Source organism: Talpa europaea (genome assembly GCF_964194135.1).
Source record: "Talpa europaea genome assembly, chromosome: 3".
In the NCBI taxonomy this organism is placed as follows: Eukaryota; Metazoa; Chordata; class Mammalia; order Eulipotyphla; family Talpidae; genus Talpa; species Talpa europaea.
Window position 1 is genome coordinate 106,180,987 of NC_140069.1, and position 21,232 is coordinate 106,202,218.

The 21,232-nt window shown below is 36.5% G+C and overlaps 1 protein-coding gene across 1 annotated transcript in view; it reads right to left on the reverse strand.

The window, feature by feature from the left end:
• Positions 1-10,741: 10,741 nt before the first annotated feature.
• The window catches only part of HERPUD2 (HERPUD family member 2), a gene marked incomplete at both ends in the record, with an annotated part of 36,301 nt that continues 25,810 nt past the window's right edge, over positions 10,742-21,232 (reverse strand). Inside the window, 4 exons of the mRNA XM_084229577.1 lie at positions 10,742-10,903; positions 11,366-11,483; positions 12,189-12,512; positions 14,991-15,113. Coding sequence (XP_084085703.1) covers positions 10,742-10,903; positions 11,366-11,483; positions 12,189-12,512; positions 14,991-15,113 — 727 coding nt within the window. The remainder of the gene's footprint in view (positions 10,904-11,365; positions 11,484-12,188; positions 12,513-14,990; positions 15,114-21,232) is intronic.

Sequence of the window (21,232 nt, forward strand, 5' to 3'; positions counted from 1 at the left end):
CAGTATTGTAAACCAGTGTTACCTTAATAAAAAAAAAAGTAGTGCAACATAAAAAAACCCTAAATTTTATAATCTAAATAAAAAGAAAAAGGATATATAAGATGTAATACTGCATTTATGAAAAGATGTTCAACCTCAAAGAGCAACTAGACATTTTCAAATTAAAGTAACAATTTGCTCACTGTAGTTCTGGGCACAGAGTGACTACTCAATGAATATTTATTATATACATGACAAACAATTTTTTATCTAACAATTGTCAACGATTTTAAAAATAGGAACTCAGTATTTTCAAGGGCTATGGTAATGGCACTTTATACACTTCTGGAGAGATTGTGCATTTTATCAGGAAATGCATTTCAAAAGTCTCTGAAACAGCCATATATTTTGAACAGCACTTTCATATTTAAATATTTGATTGGAGCATTTAATTAAGGATGTGCACAAAGTTATATTTATATTCTGCAGTTCAAGCATATCAAGTTTCCAAGCAATTTAACCTTACATATTTAAAAATGGATTTTTTTTCAGCTTGCACAAATTCATCATGGAATAGAAAGGGGCTTTTTTGTTGTTGAGGCATGCATCCTCTATTGCCTCTTTAAGAAATTACCACAAACTGGGCCTCCCTGGTGGCACAGGGGTTAAGCACCACATTATGAAGCAGTCTACAGCCTCTGCAGCATGAGTTTGATCCCTGGCTGTCCAGAGAGCAAACCACATAGTGAAGCAGACCTCTCCTGACTTGCCCACTGCTCCCTTCAGCAGTGTATTTTGGTCAGTCTGCCTGTTCTGCTTCCCACTTTGTCTCTGGTGAATCCTCTCACCCCCTGCATCTCTTGTATGAATAAATAAATAAATCTTTTAAAAAAAAAGAAATTACCACAAACTAGTGGCTTAAAGCAACACAAATTTTATTATCTTGCAGTTGTAGAGGATATAAAACAAAAATGGGTCTCATTGGGTTAAAATCAAGGTGTCCCCAGGACTGTGTTCTTCTGGAGACTCTAGAATATCCACTTCCTTTCTAGCCTCAAGAGGCCTCCTACATGTAGGTTACCTCCACTTCCACATTCCTTGGTTTATGGTCTCTTCCTCCATCTTCAAAGCCAGTTGCAGACCATCTTCTAATCTCTCTGATACTAACTTCCTCTTCTCCCTCCCTCTCCCACATTAAAGGGCATTTATAATTGCAGAATGTCCACCTCAATAATCTTGAATAATTTCCTGATTTTACGTTGGTTAGCAACTTAATTTTTTTCTGTTACTTTAAAATCCTTTGGGCCATGTAACACAACATATTCACAGGTTCTTAGAATTGGATGTGGAAGATTTTGGAAAGCCATTATTCTGCCTACCTCAGGGGATATGAAAACTGGTTTCATTCCTAAGCAAATGATGATCCTTCCAAGCTACGGGTGACTCTTCAAACTTCCAGTAAGTTTGAGACTGACCCAGGCTGCAAACAAGGAACAAGATTTCTCAGCACATTCAGGGAAACTTCATGACCACCGATGGTGGTTGGGAATCAACGTTGTTCCCATTCATTGAAATGCAAATAGTCAAATAACTAAAGTGGCGTGACCAGAATCCAAATGGTATTTGATCCTCCAGAGATAGTTTGAGTCTATTTGGAGTTATCAGGAGGGGGAAAGGTCAGAGTTTTAGTTCTCAATCCACCTGAGAATCAATGTTAGAACAAGATATTCAAACACAAAATCTTTGTCACAAAAACAGGGCTGATGATCTGAGACCAAGCCAATGACAAGTTAAAGCAAGTATGACTGGTACAAAAATAGGAATTTAAGATCCAAAAATTAAGCCCATGGAGCTGAAACACCCATGCATACCTATTTGCCAAATGCTATCATGGTGTTTCTGCAGATCAACCTGGCTTAAGGTACAGACCTAGTTGACATCATTTTTCCCAGAGAATAAATGAATACTATACCATTATTTTGGGTTATTTTTATTTTCTTCCACAAAACAAAGAGTCTCAGAAGTTAGAAGATGAAACCTTGGCCCAATGTGCAGCAGTAATCTAATGTGGAAGAGCATTTGAGTTACTGGCTGGGGTCTCCTACTCACTTCTCACCAGCATCTTTCCTGGTTACTTGCTCATAGTGTGCACAAATCCAAGATTAGTGGATGGAACTTATCTAATTATAATTGCTCCAGATCATTCCCCTTTCTCCCTCCCTCACTGTGACTTCATAATCTGCCGTAAGGCCCTTTCTCAGAATCACATTCAGTACCAGCTATCTCTTCCCTTCTGAAGGGAAGTTCACCTATATTTTGATATTTTTTGTTGCACTGAGATACCATTCAGGACATTCAGAATTGTACTGCAATCCAAACTTCCTGATCTTGAGGACAATGACCAGGATTCCGTTCCGACAGTCATCCTAGCTATCAACAGAAAATGTGCCTGCAATTTGCCTGATACAAGCTTTCTCAGGTCCCATGCCCCAAAACAGATATACAACCCAGTCTCCATGTGCAGGTATAGTGAAGATGATATCTAGAAAAGTCTAATGACCCCAGGCCATTCTCTGCTATTGTCTTGGGATTTTAAGATCTTTGGTTCTAGATCAGTACAAAGAAAATTGATGGAGGCACAAAAATTCATTTATCTACAGAGCAAATAGCACTCACTATGCACCAGGCACTCTCTAGGACTGTGATATTCATCAGTGAGTAAAACAAATGAAATTCTCTGCTACACAGTAGCAAGGGGAGTCATAGAAGAAACAGTGATCATAGCAGGTTAGTAAAATATATAATAAACTAGATGGTAATGAGGGCTGGGAGGGAATAGAGCAGTATGGAAGAAGACCTTAAGGGTGGTGAGCACAGGCCTGATGGAGATGCATTGTGAGCCAAGGTTTAGGGAGATAAAAGGATAATTAAGGAAAGAGAGTTCCAAAAAGAAGGAAGAGCTGGAATAAAACTCCTGATATGGGAATCTGCAGAGGTGATCAAGAAACAGTAAGACCAGTTTGGCTAGAGACAAGTGACCAAAGGAAGAACAATAGGAAAGGAATTCAGATAGGTCATTGCAGGAACTCTGACTTTTACTCTGAAGGAAATATGGAGTCAAGACTGGGTGCTGAGCAGAGGAGGGACATTCCAAATATATTTTAAATGGATCACCAGCTGGTAAGGTAATAAACACTAATGGTTTAGTAGAAGTTGGAAAATCAGAGAAGAAGCTACTGAAGTATCTCAGGAGAGACAATAGGGACTTAAGGTGAAGGTGGTAGCAGTGGAGCTGAGAAGTGGGCAGATTCTTGGATGTATTTTAAGAATTAAGCCAGCATAATATTTAAACAGGTATCAAGAGAAAAGAAAGCTGAAGATGGAATTCAAGTTTAACTTAAAGTTTTCTGGAGTTCCATGACTGATGGCATTCTCACCATTTGTAAATCTTTGATAAAGAACTGTAATGTCTTAAACAAAAATAAACTAAAATCAGAGACAGAAAACAGATTATCGGTTACCAGAGAAGTGGTGGACATTGGGTGAGAAAATGGGTAAAGAGGATTAACAGGTACAAATTTCCAGTTACAAAATAAGAAATTCAAAGAGATGTAATACAGCATGGAGACAACCACCAATAATATAGCATTACAAATTTTAAAGTTGCCAAGATGATAAACAGATTTATTGTGATGATCATTTCATCATGCATACAGACATTGAATCATTATGCTGTACACCTGAAACTAAAATAATGCATGTCAATTATACGTCAATCTTTTTTTTTTTTTTTTTTTTTATAGAGGCATGCTTTATTTGTTTGCTGGTTTGTTTGTTTTGTTTTGTTTATACATGCACTGGGTACAGTCAGAAGCGCGGGAGGGTGAGAGAATTCACCAGAGCCAGAGCGGGGAGCAGAGCAGACAGAAGGACCGAAGTACACTGCTGAGGGGAGCAGCGGGCGGCAGGAGAGGTCTGCGCGCCATGTGGGACCCTCCTCCAGTGACCTGGGAGCAGCCGGGGATCGAACCGGCGCCGCAGAGGCCGCGGGCAGCTTCGCAACCCAGCGCTCAACCGCTGCGCCACCGGGGAGGCCTATACGTCAATCTTTTAAAAAGACATCGAATAAAAGGAACTGGAATTCTTTTGCCCAAATATTCTGTAGGTTTTTTTTTGTTTTGTTTTGTTTGTTTGTTTGTTTTTGTGGGACCCTTGCTGGTGGCCGGGGAACAAACCGGCGCTGCAGAGGCTGAGGGGCAGCCTCACAGCCCAGCGCTCAACCGCTGCGCCACCAGAGGAGGCCCTGCCCAAATATTCTGAAGCAATCCTTCTCTGTTAGATTTGCAGCAGTTCATTAAAGAATTGCTAAGACTCTTCATGCAGCCTGCCCTGCGATCTAATTACAGTCCCACAGCTCTGCGGCCAAAAATTGGAGGTGGAGTCCAAGACTCCATTTGACAATGGATGAGGGAGGTAGGGAGGATCATACAGCACAGAGTTAAGGGAAGAAAAGCATTTCAGCTCATTCTATTTTTCCCAACAAATGATTAAGAAAACAAAAGCCCAAATCTTCATTGTACACTATCACTGGGGTGCCAGAATACTGTAATAATTCTTAGGAATTATGAGGCAAAAACCACAGGTTACTAATAAGCTGGAGGAAACCAGTTCAGAGTGGAACCATCTTGGAACTCAGTCACAAAAAGTCTTCCTTCCCATACCCACAAATGTTACCTGCTTGTATGAAAACCAATTCTCTCCATTTGGTTACAAACTAAGCTTACCAAAAAAACATTCCCTTTGCTCAATTCCAGTGTTTGTTTCACTCAGGATCAGACCTTAAACCAGCTTCAGGTGCAAGACCTCTCCTCACATCAAAGAAGCAGTGTTGAAAGCCAAGTATTTGATTTCAAGAGAGGAAGCCTATTCTCAAGACCTAAACAGTTAGCTGTAAAACATGTAAACTGTGTCATAGAATTCTGACTGTGGTACATATCAAGCTAAGAAAACAGCATGCGTTCTCACCACTACATGTAATACAGAGGCAGAGGTAAACACAAAAATATGTTTTTGGTCATGATATTAAATGAGAGCTGCTGGGCAAAGCTGGCTACTAAAACTTAGAGCTACCTTCATATGGAAGCTGGGTGAATTCTGAAGAATTCACCCTCAGGTAGTGATTGTAAGAATGTATTGCTGAAAATACATAAAGCTATTAGAAGAGCTTGTTTTCCATGAAACAGGTTTCTGAAAATGTGTCAAGTAAGTTTTCATAAATAAAATCACATCAGGCCTACCGCTATTGAAAAGAAAGTTTCTCTAGCACTTATCACCTTCTACCAGGGTGTAGAATGTATTTGTTGTATTCATTGTTTATTGATTCTTTCTCTCCTACCACAACATATAGATCTTCCATGTGGGCAGTGTGGCTACTACTGATGTGGTTGTTGGCCCAGGACCCAGCAAAAACCTTGAACCCAATGCTTCTTGACTCCAGTCAGCACCATTTTCCTCACTACCACTCCACCCTGCTGCCCTAGGGTGCTCACCCTAACGCATGCTATCCAAAAGTTATTATTGCCTATTTAGTTCCCAAACAGGAAAGAAGTATACCTTTTACCAATTTATGCCCCCACTTGCAATCCCTGGTGGATGTGATGTTCCCCACACAAACGTGCCCTGATTTACTAATTAACTTCAAATGTCTCAACAACTAATACTTATGAGCCCCTCCTGTGTGCCAGGCATTGTCTTAGGGATTTGGAATACAAATACAAACAAAATAGATTTAAAAAAACTCTTGAATTAAGTCAACCAACATTTCTTGAAAATTGCCCATTGAAATTGATCCAGTATGTAACAGCTGTCTATTAAACTACCCTAGCCTTCTATATTCGGAATCAATACCATATTGAAAACTCAATCTGATACCAAAATCTAATACCTGTTTTGAAGCTAAACAGGCCATAGGAACTATAAGTTTCCAGATCTCTAGTGGTTTTACTAGTGTCTGATCTTCCAATTATTGTAAACAAGCAAGTGCTCACCTCCCAGAGAACCCTGGGGAAAGTATCATTGAGTACAAGTGTCACTGGTTGTTGTCATCTCAAGGAGACTCCTCACACTCCCAATGCAACCAAAACTCAAATTGAATTATTATAGATTTCTGGAATAAATGTCCTAGTTTTTACAAAACTCTTGTCAATCTGCTTCCATCTGAATACCCTAGCCCAGGTCCACCCATGTGAATACTCTGCCCAGGCAAATCATTGAAGATTTTCAGTTGGAGTGTAATTTATGTGTCAAGTCACAATATCTATCTTGAAAATATTAGAAAAAGTCAATATAATGAAAAGCTTTCCCTTGTCTCTTTCTTGAAATTCTTCTCCTGCTTAACCCAATTTCGTAAATCACTTAGAGGCCTTTAAATAAAATGAAATCCTAATGATGCCTCTGCCATGAATAATTAATTGTTCATGTACAAGCTTCTCAACAAAATCTATTCTCATTCAATTAGAGGTTTCATCAAGATACGTGAGCTCATTAAGGACATTTTTACCTCTTTCTTGTACCTTTCTTTCTTTGTCCATCCTGTCTGTGATCTCAAATTCCATCACCCTGGCAGCCTTCCAAAAGAAAATAGTGGTAAGGCAAGAAAGATGTTTGAGAAATGGCAAAATGTCTTCCTGCTTTAAGACATGGAGGCTTAACAGAGAGTAAACAACAGAAAGTGAAGGTTTGAATTTACCATGCTAAGGGAGAGTGGTTTGGTTTTTCAGTGGGAAAAAAGGAGATATGCTTATTAACTCCCTTCTTAGAAACAGACTTCATCCATGACTCTTCTGTCTTCATGAGAAAGCTCTGATGACTGGAAAGTCTTGGGAAGAAAGAAGCATTATAATAACAGAAAAATTTTGTCATTTCTTTCCAGATGATGAAAGAATGGAAGAAACTTTAGAGGTCATCTCTCATTCTTTTGAGAAAGAGTTAGCCATTTCTATCTGTTACAATCTAGCACCTAAACAAGAATGGACCTTGTCCCTAACCCCTTCATGACCCTGACTCTTCATTCTTTCCTCACTCCTCACACACAGCTGTGCTCAATTGTTCAAATTGTATTGCTGAATTGAATCATATTTAGTAAATCTGTGTTTGAATTTTAAAAACTAATCTAGGAGGAAACATGTCATCTAGAACTTTACGCTTTTTTCCTCCTAAACATAAAGTGCATACATTGGATTATGTCTAAATTATTTTTTTTACTTTATTTTTGATTTATTTAATAATAAATTACAACTGAAATTATCCAGCATGGAAATAAATCCAAAGCATGTTAAGTGAATAAGATGCAAGTTATATAATAATGTATATATAACAATGTGAGTTCACTTACTTTGAAATGATTTGTACTTGTGTCTTTGTGTGGACACAGATATATAGATGTGCAGAAAAACTTGAGATGAAGATATAATGGACATATTTAAGCCATAGGAAAAATCCAGGACAATATCTAGTAAAATGTTAAAATCTGTATTTCATGGAATGGATACTGTAGGAGGAGTCTTACGGAGCACTTTTATCTCTTCATTCAGAACATTTAAGTAGTTTCTGGATCCTAAACAGTAAAAATGTAGTTCTGAACAAAAACAATAAAAATATTGCACTACTTAGAAAACTTAGAAAATATAAAATCATTTTAAAACACAGGAAAAAGTCATTCTAAAATCTATGAAGTTCACCCATCATGCCTAACACTGAGGCATAGGATAGGCTTGATAGGAATTAGGCACATATATTTTTGTTTCATGAATTTTTTTACATTGTTTTACTATCCATTATCCTGTTCTTTTTCATCTAGCCTATCATATGCATTTTTGAGATTTCAATATATTCTTTACAATATTAATCATTTAGAAAAGCTGCATGACATTCCCTTGAATTAATACACTAACAAACCATGATTTTTCTTTTCATTTTCCACTACTAATAACAATACTGCAATGAGCATCTTTCTGCATAAAATATTTAGGATTTTATCCATATGTTCAACTCTTAGAAGTAGAGCTACTTTTTCAAAGAATATTATCGAAGTTGTTGCTATATTACGAAAAGCTTTTCCAAAATACAGTTCCAATTTATACTCCTATATATAACAGCCTGAGTGGACTTTCAACTTAAGATAGATGGTCATAATATACAGAAGAAGGTGACTTTAAATATTGTGAAATATATCACACATACCTTTAATTTCTTGTATTTCTTCTATCTCATACATACAGAAAGGTATAAAATATGTGCTATTAAAATAATAACAATAAAATTAAAACCCAAGTACGCATCATGCAATTTAGGATATTATGACTATTTTATAAGTCCCCTTAGTATACTGTAGCGGCTACAGATCTCATAACCTCATTAGTTTAATACACACACACACTTGTTCTCACTGGCATCAGTCTATGCCTGCTCAGGAACCCTGCTTGACACCTCCAACAGTAACTTAAGACTTTAGGTTGTTTCCATCATATAATTCTAATATTTTAGATGGTTGTTAGTTTGGTTGTTGTTATTATTGCTGTTCTAATCAAGTATTGCAAATACGAGAAGGTATAGCAAATTCATATCTGCTTTTCTCAAGAAGTGACCTGTTTTCTTTGGTGAAAACAGCCAACTGGCCACAACTTTGCTATAAAAGAGGTTGGCAAATGTGGCCTTCCTTTTTATCCAAGTAATACTGCCCATCACATATGTCCGCTGCCACAGTGCTCATTCCCAAGAACTTACCCTTCTTGACTTTTGGTTAATCCCCTCACTGCTTTTCTTTATAAACAAAAATTGACTAGGAAGCATAAACCTAACCGTGAGAGAAGGATAACACAGACTCTATTGAATAACAGCTCTTAAAAGAAGATAACAAAGTGTCTGAGTCACAGTCTGGCCTCAGCCGCCCTGAGAATTCGCAAGAGCCCTTTCTGGGAGTGTCAATGATTGAGGTCATGAATGAGTCTTGGATCATAAGGGCCAACAAATTAGAGCATTTAACAGAACTGTACTTTGGACCATGTATGGAATGGTCATCAGAAATAGCTTCAGAGGGAGGAAGAGGTTGCTTTGCATCTTTGCTTCTAAATTCACAGCAATCTTCTCTTAGCCCTCAGAGAAGCTGCACAGGAACTTTAATGGCACATAGTTAAGACAAGTGCTGAAAAGGCTTTGGCTAGGTCTTGCCAGGAAATTTAGTCCTTGGGTCACAAGAATTCAGTTGTCAATATATAGTGACCACCATCCTGAGATCTTCCTTCATCATCACCCTGAGGATTTCCTCTCCACTGAAGGACCTCCTGATGCCAGTAATGGAATCCTTTTTAAAAATTTACTCTTTATTATTTGTTAGTCCATGAACATAGTAAGTATAGCTTTTTGAAAGGATGCATTGGTGAAGGAAATTCTATGGGGACTACACCTGGTGGGGGGGAGCAAATATTGTTTAAAAATGAACAATGATATAAAAAATAAAAAAATAAAAATAAAAAAATAAAGAAAGTTGCCTGTAACTCTTAACACAAATGTCTGGAGTCCTGCTCTTTTCTGCTAGAAACACATCCTGCAGCAGGTTCTTAAGAATGGATGCATAAGAGGTCAATTATTAAAAAAAAAAGACCCATTTGCATTTTTAAGGTTACAACCATCATTTAGGCAGACTGCATGACATTCCACTGAGTAGATACACCTCAGTTATACAACCATGCCTTTTTTGGGGACATTTGTATTGTTTCCCATATTTTGTTACTATTAATAATATTCCAACAAGCATTTTTCTGCCTCTGGATGCCCACCAGGCCAGTTGCCCCAGTGGGCACTGTAGAGAAAGTCACAGTCTTCACTTCCAAGACTCTGAAGCAAATTCCTCAGCAAGCCATGGCAGTAGAAATAATACGGTGTTACACCACCATCTAGTGCTAAAAATAATAAAGTGCAACAGCACTAACCCTTTTGAGTCACAGTCATTGAGGGTGTACATTATTAGAGAGTTTAAACAAATATTCCATAAGACAGCTTACCATAATTGACCTTTTATTAAAAAAAATTACAGAAAATGATTTCCAGCATTTATTTTATAAAAGTACTTCCTGTATCAAACATTTTATCTCTATTAATTCCATTAAAGAGCTGCCTTTTTTTTTTTTAAGTACTAATTCCAATTGATGGGATATATGCCCTTGGAATAGAAAGTTTCATTATTTATTCAAATGTCAAAATTAAATTACTGAGAAGTTTTATTGCTTTATGGCTGGGCAAGAAGCTACTAGCACATTTCAGGTAAATAATGTTCTTTATTAAAAACTATGAGGTCATTTGTTTCAAACTTTTAGAACAATTCCCAGAAAATAGATATATTTATTCAAATTACACATTGAAGGGCTGGGCTACTAGTTACAGACATTTATATGTGAAGCAGCTCTTTAAAGAAATAAGATACACAAATAAGTCTGTCTTGACATAATACACATAATTGAAATTAATAAAACCTGGAAGATCAAAATTGTTATACTCTGTTCTGTTAGGATGTCAAAAAAAAATCACACATTTAGTAGTCCATTGTGCTTAAAATATTCATATGCATAAGAAGCTTAGAGGAAAAAACACACCTCTGTACATGATGATGAAAAGAAAGTAATAGATTTTTTTGAAAATGCACTGTTATTTGAAATACTTTCCTAAAGTCAGGCCCTCCCTTTGTAGCTAGTACAGTTTTTCAGGTCTAATTGGCAACCTGAGGAGGTCCCTCTGGTATCAGTGAAGTAAAGAAGGTGGTGATAAAAGACCAAGCTGATGCCATTAATCCAGGCCTTTGAATTGCATTGGCATCTTCACCTGCATCTTCTCCACTTTCATCTTCAAGTCCATCATCCATAAGTCGTTCCTTTCAAACAAAACAAGAAATAGTCTCCTAAGTGATTTGTACAGCTATCACTAACTCATGACAAAAAAAGGAGAGTTAAGTTTTTTGCTGTAAAAAAGAAGGGAAATGAGTATGTAACATGGAAGTGATACACATGTAGTTATTAGAATCTTTGTCAAGTCCAAAGTTTGACAAATTTATCAGTATTCACATCCAAAGGATAACTCAATTTAATATTGTATATTCTCACCATGTGCATAATCTTCTTTCTAGGCTTTTTGAGGAAGAATGTTAGTTTTTCTCACTTAACTCTAATATGTTATATTCTAAGTACTCCTGAATGAAACTATCAAATTTTAATGTTCATTTTTCTTCATGTACCATTCCTTAAACACTTATTAGACAAGATTCTTATTATGTTGATCCCACACAGTGCTGAGGAAACATCTAAATTTAAAGCATTCAAAAACCCCATCAACATACCATTTCTTCAAGTTCTAGGTTTTGTGCATTTTGCCCATCATTGTTAACTTCAGCATTATTATTGGGAGCCTGTTGCTGACCTCCTTCTTGCCTAAAAGGAAACCATCCAGCTTGGTGTCTGTTCAGTAAAATAAAGAGAAAAGAAAGTAAGTCACAACTTGTTTTACCTGTAACACTATAAAACATTAATGTCTTACAAGAGAAAAACAACTAGAACTCTAATAAATGAAAAAACCAAATCTCCTAAGTCAGGCCCAGGAACTCATCCCTCTCAAAAAATGACAGCAAAACTGAAATCAATTTAAGTCTTTTTTAAAAGTCTATCATAGTTTTAACTGGCTCTACATTAGGTACTAAGATACATTAGAAATAATAAAGTTTTTTTTTGGCTATTTCACAAAATAAAATTCAAATGGATATCCGTTCCTTAAGGAAAAGGGAGGCAGGGAAAGTCAGTCTAATTATGAAGAAAAACTTGACAATTATAGGACTTGCTACTGATAACTATAATTTAAAAGGACAAACTACATAAAAGTGCATCATACATTTCTCTCAATTCCTAAGTTGACAGAACACGTCTAATTAAATTATCAATTTCTATAAAAGACAATAAAGGAAAAATCTGCTACCAACAATTAATTCTGATAAGCATTCTTACTCAACATAACCTGCTTTGCTCTTGGTGCAAGATAGCTAAAGCTCAACATTCATATTTCTTCACTCAACATTCACGACAGACTAGCTACTATATCCCAGAGTCTATGCTAACAGTTTTAGAAAGTAATTAAAAGAAATTTACAAAATGTTAATGAATATCACTCACAAATAAACCAGTAGCATGGCTCCCATTACCATGATAAATCGACTAAAAGAAGAATAAAAGTACACAATGCTAAGGAGAATTGCAGCTCGGGAGAATGTGTAAATCCAGTCTAGCCAGTCTCGATTGAAGTCTTCCTCATTTAGCACTGGACCACCCTGTGCATTCATTTGAACATTCTCATTCATTGGTCGATTTTCTTGGGCAACTAGGTTTGGAGCTGGTGGGGGCTCTTCTCCAGGACCATGTGGCAAATGTAGCGGCTGTGAAGCAGCAGGCTGGGCTGGGCTGGCATTTGATGTGGCCTGAGCTGAAACTGCGGCTTGACTGAAATGGTCACCAAAATAAAAATTAAAAAAAAAAACTTTGTCATACTATATTTCCAAAATTTCCTAGGGAGCCATAAGTATTTTTCATAAGCCTAATATGGAATATCACAACATCTGCACCACTTCTCATAGATAAGCACAAATCCCAGTGGAAAAGTTGCCAAGAGTGATGGCAGGAACAGCTCGGGCAAGTATGTTCTCTTAGCCTGGTATTCTAAGGTGGAAGGGAGAGGTGGAAGAGATAAAAACAGCCATAGTAATCATTATCTTTCTCTCACAAAATTACTTATAACCAAACCTTTCTCCAAATCTTTTTACTTCGTTGTCCCTTTTGTTATACCCCCCCACTCACCACCTCTCCCCCAGACTCATGTTTTAATAGATTTGTTTAAAATTACATTATTACCCTATCCTTATAGTCAGTGATAAATGATCTGCATTAATATATTAAAATATTATCTAGATCCCAGATAACAAGCCCTCAACCCAATCCTGATTTTCAGGAATTCCAACTGGAACATTTGTAAGAAGTGTGGTTCTGATGTTTGCTTATTTGGTTGCTTAAGTCAGAATAAATTTTCCTATAAAAGGCTCCCAGTAAAATAACAATATATCAGGGATTTGCTTAATATTATCCAGCATAGAGAGGAAGTTATAGCACAAGACTGACATGAATTGATAAACATGAAGCTTAGCGACAACTACATAGGTATTCATTTTACTATTTATTTTCTACCTTTTTATATGCTGAAAGTTTTCTACAACAAAAAGTTTGAAAAGCAGAAGCAAAGAGCAAAATGAAATAGAATTTCTAAGGCATTCTCTATAAGCAAAAATGCTAACACCTTGTCTCCGCATATGGCTTTTTAGTTTCTAAAACATTGCCTGCCTTCAGGGATAATCAGATTTATATTAAAGGTTCAGAAGTTAAATGATATACTTACATATAGTAGCAAGAAACCAATGAGCCCCAATTATACAGTTTTTATGTGGCTTATAAATGAGAAAGCATCCAGTGGAGTACAGAGCACAAAACAGTCATGTTAATGATAGCTAGTACCATGGCAACAGGCAAGATACAGTCTGCCTGAAACCAAGGTGTTATGCAATAGAGCACTGGCACATGTGGTTCATAAAGCAGGTTAGTTTTATGGGGGAAGGCCTGGATGAAGGATAAGTGTACAGACTTCACAGCAGACAAGAGGGTCATGAGCTATTTTGGGAGATGGGGAATGACTGACTCAATTATGTATTAAGGAAGTTAACCTGGCAGTGGTATGATAAAAACATGTGAAGAGCCTAAAAGGACAAAGAGCAATTGCAGTAAAATGGGTCTAAAATGAGAAAAGATCTGGGCACAATATTAGAAGTAAGATGTTGGAGAGGACAGAAACAACTTATTAATTCATCTTGGTAAGTTGCTGGATTCAGGGATAAGAGAAGACAAAATCAAAGCTGATTAAGGTTAAGAGCTTACAGGATTATTAAAAAGAGACAGCATCACTCTCAAGAAGTCAAGGAGGACAGACTTAAGAGGACAGTGGGGTCAAATTTTAAACATACTGAATTCAGGTGAAAGACTAATTTCCTATGGAAATCTTCCAACAATTATTAAGTGGAGGTACAGGACAAAGCACAGGCGGGAGGAATTAGTATCCATTCACAGAATGCAAACAACTAAGATCATAGAAGACAGAAATCCAAAAGGACCAGGCCAGCACTGAATGCTGTTTTTCCTACCAGAATGATTGCCATGAGGCACATAGTAAATACAGAAACATCTGTCAAACTGAACAAGGAATGTTTCCGTTTAGAAGAAGAGAGCAAGATGGGTTATCAAAAACACAAAATGTGTTATCAGAAAGATAAAAAGAATGAAGAAGATAACAGATTCACAGAAATAGAGGAGAATACTGAAGAGAAACTAGAAATATTAAATGAATACATAAGAAGTCCAGAGGAGTGAAGGCTGAGAAACTGTACTGGGTCCTATGTTCTATGCTGATCAGAAGCAAGACTTATAAAATACTGACAGTCCAAATAGCATTATTTACCACAACTGAATCCTACATCAATATATGAGTCCCACAGATATTTTTATCTATTCCCTTTTTCATTCTACTTCCTATTTCTTTTTGTAGATTTACCCCCTTCCAGTGAAACTTTCCTAAGTTTTTTCCTTTCAAATAAATAAGATCCTATACTACAGAAACCATCTGAATACTGCTAACTATAAGGGAATGAGGAAGAAGCCAAGAAAAGGTTAGTTGACGTGAACTGGTTGTCAGTTCATTTTCTTTTAGTCAAATAATTTAAAATAAAATAACTACTGAGATGTTTGCAAATGCCTTTTCACAATTTTAAATGATCAATAAAATGCATCAGTAAGTGAAATCCAAAATCAACTTACTTAGGATGAAAAAGCAAGTAAAGCAAATAACACAGTGAGAAAAAACATGAATTCAAATTAACTCACTATTGCATATAATACTGATGAGCATACATCTGTTGCCACCACAGCATCTGCAGTGGGCTGAAAGCAGGATACATAGGGAATCCAGGAGGAACAGCTTGCCCAGGAAGCTGGTTGTCTACATTTCTGCAATAAAGAGATAAAGTCTTTCAATGTTCTAGAAGTTGAAAGCATTTCTTTAAATTTTAATTTCTGAACCAGAAGCATCCATTGATAAATCAAGTCTTACTGAAAAGAAAAATACTATCAATATTCTTCAAATAGACATTATGCCTTATATAAGATATTTCCTGACCTCAAGAATACAGAATAACTAACACTTCAAGCAGTTTTAATGGGAATATAAAGCAAATTATTCACAAAATGTGGGGTAAGCCTTAACGTTTATCATCTTCTCATTTCTGCATAAAAAGTAAAAAAAATCATTTTTAATATTCTTCTTTATGAATCAAAGCCCTAAAATAAGTTTTGTGATAAACTATCTGAGGAATGGAGAAACTAGCCAGATGATATTGTACATAGTAATAAAATATTATTTAAAATACAGCAACCACAACCTGCAAATAAAAAATGAACATAAAAAATCTATAAAAAATTTTCTAAAGAACCAAGATTAGCAGAACATACACTGTTAAAATAGGATAAACGTCTATGAATTTAGCAAAGCTCGTGAAAGTTCACACATAACTTCTCTGTCTCAGTGTCTTGATCTCTAAAAAGGGAGTAATAACAGAAGTTTCCTTATAGAGTTGTTTGCTTGTACTTTAAGCAAATCTGATACCTGAATATAGCATTGACAACACGATGAGTCTGTATCTAGATATATACTTTAAATTGTTTTAGTATTTCCAACTAAGGAAAAACCCATTACCCTGAAAGTAGAGTTCCTCCAATCTCTATCACTAAGACAAAATATATCTCACAAAAGTCCATTGTTTCAACTGCAAAATGGAGAGGCTGGACCTTGCCATTCTTTTGAAAGTTCAAGGGAAGAAAAGGCCACTAATAAATCACTTGGAAAAAATTACTAAACCTTCCCACTCACTCTCCTGCAGCAGAGAATATCAGTCGATTACTGAAAATATGTTGTCAAAAATATAATTAACTTTCCTAAATGTTTCTAAGCTTCCTCTCCAATAAGATAAGAACTACTTGACACTATAATTACTAAGATATACTCCAGGCCAAAGCTGCCATACTACACCTTTCAATTGTGATAATTATTCTTCAGTCAAGATGTAATTCACTCCATTCCCCAGAAAATAAGAAACAAAGGATTTATTTGATAATAAATTATGAGGTTATTATTAAAATACATAACTTATCAATGAAACATTACATTAGAATTTAATATATTCTAGAGTGTACATCATTAACAGGATAGAAATTATCATTTTGTACTAGAAAAACTGATTGGTGGAAAGGTGAAGAGAGTTTAAAGCTTTATCTCATTCCAATATTCAACTAAGTCTCAAAAGGACTAAAAAAAACTTTTAAAAGTTAAACCAGAGGGCAAAAAACCCCCATAATAGACTATTCACCAAACCTGTGCAGAGAGGAATTTCCTAACATAAACAATAGAAGAAAGCACAGAAAAGCAATCAACTTATTTAAGGACATAAAATTTAAAGAGACAGGACTTAGAAAAAATATTTTCTATTTACTATTTTTCTCTGATAAGTAGTAGTTAAATATCTTTACTATGGACTTGCAGAAAAAGAAATCATCTTTAAGACACCAAATAAATGTAAATTAAAATAAAAACAGTACTGACAAGGGGTAGAAGTAAAAACCATCTCACTTTCATTGCTAGAAGTATAAATTGGAACAAACCTTTTTTAAAAGCTTTATAAAGTTAAATACCTTTAAATACGTTCACTTATACCCAAGTAAATTGGCTTCTGAAAATTCCCTTAAAGAAGTATGAACTATGGGGCTTCCACGGTGGCGCAGTTGTTGATCGCTGGGTTGCGAAGCTGCCCGCAGCCTCTGAAGTACCAGTTAGATCCCCGGCTGCTCCCCGGCCACCAGAGAGGGTCCCACATGGCGCGCAGACCTCTCCTGCCGCCCGCTGCTCCCCTCAGCAGTGTACTTCGTCCTTCTGCCTGCTCTGCTTCCCGCTCTGGCTCTGGTGAATTCTCTCACCCTCCCGCGCTTCTGACTGTACCCAGTGCTTGTGTAAACAAATAAATCTTAATTACAAGTGATGTTGAACATTTAAAAAAAAAAAAAAAGAAGTATGAACTATGGACAAAATCTCACATCTTGCTCTGTCAATTTCTGTACAATAAATCACTCCCAGACCCCTTTCTCCTAATAACACTGAGAAACTAAAGACAAAGATAATAGTTCAGGACTTAAAAAAAAAGGCGGGGGGAACCTTATCATATAATACTTACCATCATGTCAAAATTGCCTGTTTTTAGCTGGGACTACATCAAATTAAAGAGCTTCTGCACAGCAAAAGAGACAATAACAAAAACAAAGAGAAACCCCACCAACTGGGAGAACATTTTTGCACACAACACTAATGATAAAGGACTGGTCACAAAAATCTGCAAAGAGCTGATGAGACTCAACAACAACAAAGAAAATAATCCTGTCAAAAAATGGGCAGAAGAGCTAAAAAGAAACTTCTCTGAAGAGGAAATGCAAATGGCCAACAGGCATATGAAAAAATGTTCAACATCACTTGTAATCAGGGAAATGCAAATCAAAACTACCATAGATACCATCTTACACCAGTGAGAATGGCACATATTAAAAAAACTAGCAACAACAAATGTTGGCGAGGGTGTAGAGAAAAAGGAACTCTTCTGCACTGTTGGTGGGAGTGCAAACTGGTCCAACCACTATGGAGAGCTGTGTGGAGATTTCTGGACCTACTAAACATAGAGCTTCCATATGATCCAGCAATTCCACTCCTAGGTATTTACCCAAAGGACACAGAAACATCAATTCCAAAAAACACCTGCACCCCTATGTTTATAGCAGCACTATTTACAATAGCTAAGCTTTGGAAACAACCCAAATGCCCAAAAATAGATGACTGGATCAAGAAGATGTGGTACATATACACCATGGAATATTACTCAGCATTCAAAAAAGATAAACACATGCAATTTGCAGCAACATGGATGGAGCTGGAAGGGATCATGCTCAGCGAAATAAGCCAGAAAGAAAAAGAAAAATACCAGATGGTCTCACTCATAGCAGGACTCTAGAAAACTTAAATAAGAGACCAGGAAAATGAATAACTATAAGAAAGTGAAAATCAAAATCAACAAAAAACTATGAACCAGAGACACTTTTTGGGGGGTGGGGGGCGGGAGGGGAGGGATTGGGGTCAGAATGGGGGGGTTGCAATTGTATGGGGAATATAAAAATAAAATTTATTATTTAAAAAAAAAAGAGTAAGTTGTCAAATCTTCAAAACATTGTTTCAGAAAATTTGTCTGTATTGATAACAGTTTAAGAAATTAAGCTTTTCATGCAAATCAAAACTACCATGAGATACCATCTTACACCAGTGAGAATGGCACATATTAAAAAAACTAGCAACAACAAATGTTGGCGAGGGTGTGGAGAAAAAGGAACTCTTCTGCACTGTTGGTGGGAGTGCAAACTGGTCCAACCACTGTGGAAAGCTGTGTGGAGATTTCTGGACCTACTAAACATAGAGCTTCCATATGACCCAGCAATTCCACTCCTAGGTATTTACCCAAAGGACACAGAAACATCAATTCCAAAGAACACCTGCACCCCTATGTTTATAGCAGCACTGTTTACAATAGCTAAGCTTTGGAAACAACCCAAATGCCCAAAAATAGATGACTGGATCAAGAAGATGTGGTACATATATACCATGGAATATTACTCAGCATTCAAAAAAGATAAACACATGCAATTTGCTGCAACATGGATGGCGCTGGAAGGGATCATGCTCAGCGAAATAAGCCAAAAAGAAAAAGAAAAATACCGGATGGTCTCACTCATAGCAGGAATCTAGAAAACTTAAATAAGGGACCAGGAAAATGAATAACTATAAGAAAGTGAAAATCAAAATCAACAAAAAACTATGAACCAGAGACACTTTTAGGGAGGCGGGGGCGGGAGGGGAGGGATTGGGGTCAGAATGGGGGGCTGCAATTGTATGGGGAATATAACAATAAAATTTATAAAAAAAAATAAAATAAAAAAAAATTAAAAAAAAATAAAAAAAATAAAAAAATAAAAAAATAAAAGAAATTAAGCTTTTCAGAGACTGTATGTAAGTAGATGTTACCACTTTAAAGAAAAAAAAAAAGAAAGAAAGAACGTGTTGGTTTGTCTCTGCAACACTCATAGTCTGTGGTCCACAACTCTCCAGTATAGATCTGAACTCATCTCACTAAACTTTTACCCATTGGTTCTCTCCAAGCCATTTAAAAAAAAAAAAAATTGCCTGTTTTTAATCCACATTTATGAAGGCATTTTACTTTCTGACCTATGTTCTTTGATCCATTTCTACTTTAGGAATGCATCCTAAATAAACTGGCAAAAGTGTGAAACAATATATGCACAAAGCTATAAACATTAACATTTTCTAAGAATAAAGGCAGGAAACATCTAAATATTCATCAATAGGAGAATGCATATCACAGTTTATGCACTTAGTGAATTACTACGCTGAGGTGAAAGAATGAAGATTTCAGTATATTCCTGTGTAGTGACCTCTCCCTGAATAGTCTGTTAAAAACCATGATACAAAAGAATATGGATATTATGCTACCATTTGTGTTAGAACAAGTAGGTTATATTTATGTGTGTGTGCATATACATATATATTAAGTGAATATATAGCCAATGTTCATGTATATACACAAACACTTCCTTAAATTTTCACAAAGAAACAGTGGACAGATAAACCAAAAAAATAATAAAAGTAGTTACCTATTGTGTGGAGGGAGAGAACTGAAGAGGGGAATAAAAAATGAAAGTAGGCCTCTGATTTGAGACTGGAACCATAGAACTTTTATATAATTAAGAAAAAAGCTAAATCAAAAAGAAAAAAAACAGACATTAAAAAATTTAAAGAAACAAAAAAATGAAATTGTATCAAGTTTGATGATATAATCACACAGAGAAGAATTACCCCCACTGAATTCAAAACATGGCATTTTATCTTTACATCTCTAACAGGATAAATCCTAAAGAACCACAAAATTTTTTTACTGTAAGTACTATTTCTCATTTGAGTTTCCTGGGAATAGAATCAAGATGAGCCTCAGATATCTTATCATTTATGAGTATAAGACATTACCAAAATTACTAAAATATCAAGTAGACACAGGAAACAAACTGAACATGCTCCCATCTTTGACATGGTACACAATGAGTGTAAAGATGAATGAATATATCCATTCAGTAGACAGATACTCCACACAACATGATACAAACATATTAAAGCCATAAATTCACAGTGATATTCTAAAAATAAAAGCAAAAGCAAAAAACAAACAAACAAACAAACAAACTAATCTATCACCTTTGGCAGTTACAAGGACTGCTTCCAGGTCCTGTCCCTGGGATCACTGAATCCTACCAAGAGCTACCAGTGGTAGAACTGCTTCCAGGTCCCATCCTGAGGTTTGCTAGGATCTACAGAGTGTTGCTGTGGCTAGTCTGCTTCTAGGACCTTCCCCGGAATTTTGACAAGGTATGCATGGGCCTAAAGTAGCAGGTCTGCTTCCAGGTCCTGTGCAGGAGTTCACTGAATTCTGCTCAGGACTACTGCCAGTAGGATTGCATCCAGTTCCCATACTGGGGCTTGCTGGGGTGTGCAGAGTCCTAGTGTAGTGAGTCCACTTGCAGGACCTTCCACAGAGCTCGACAAGGTATGCAGGGTGTCTACAGGAGCAGGTCTGCTTCCAGGGCCGGTGCCCAGGCTCAATGAATTTACTGAGGGCTACCATGTAAGGGCCTTGCCAGTTCTACACTTCTACTTGCAGGACCCAATGGAATGCTAGGACTTTCCTTGCCTGCCTGTGTGGGCTACCTCTTTAATTCACTGCTCACTGTGGCCCCCTCCTCCAGATAATACTCCTAGTGTGTGCTATAATCATCTGTTTTCCTTCAGGAGTTATTGGCTTTATTCTGCTTCAATCTAGTTGTATGTGGAGGAGGTAAGCCCAGCATCTGCCACCATCTTCCCATTCCCCCTCAAATTCTTTAATAAACATTGTTTTTGTAATTCAAAATAACTG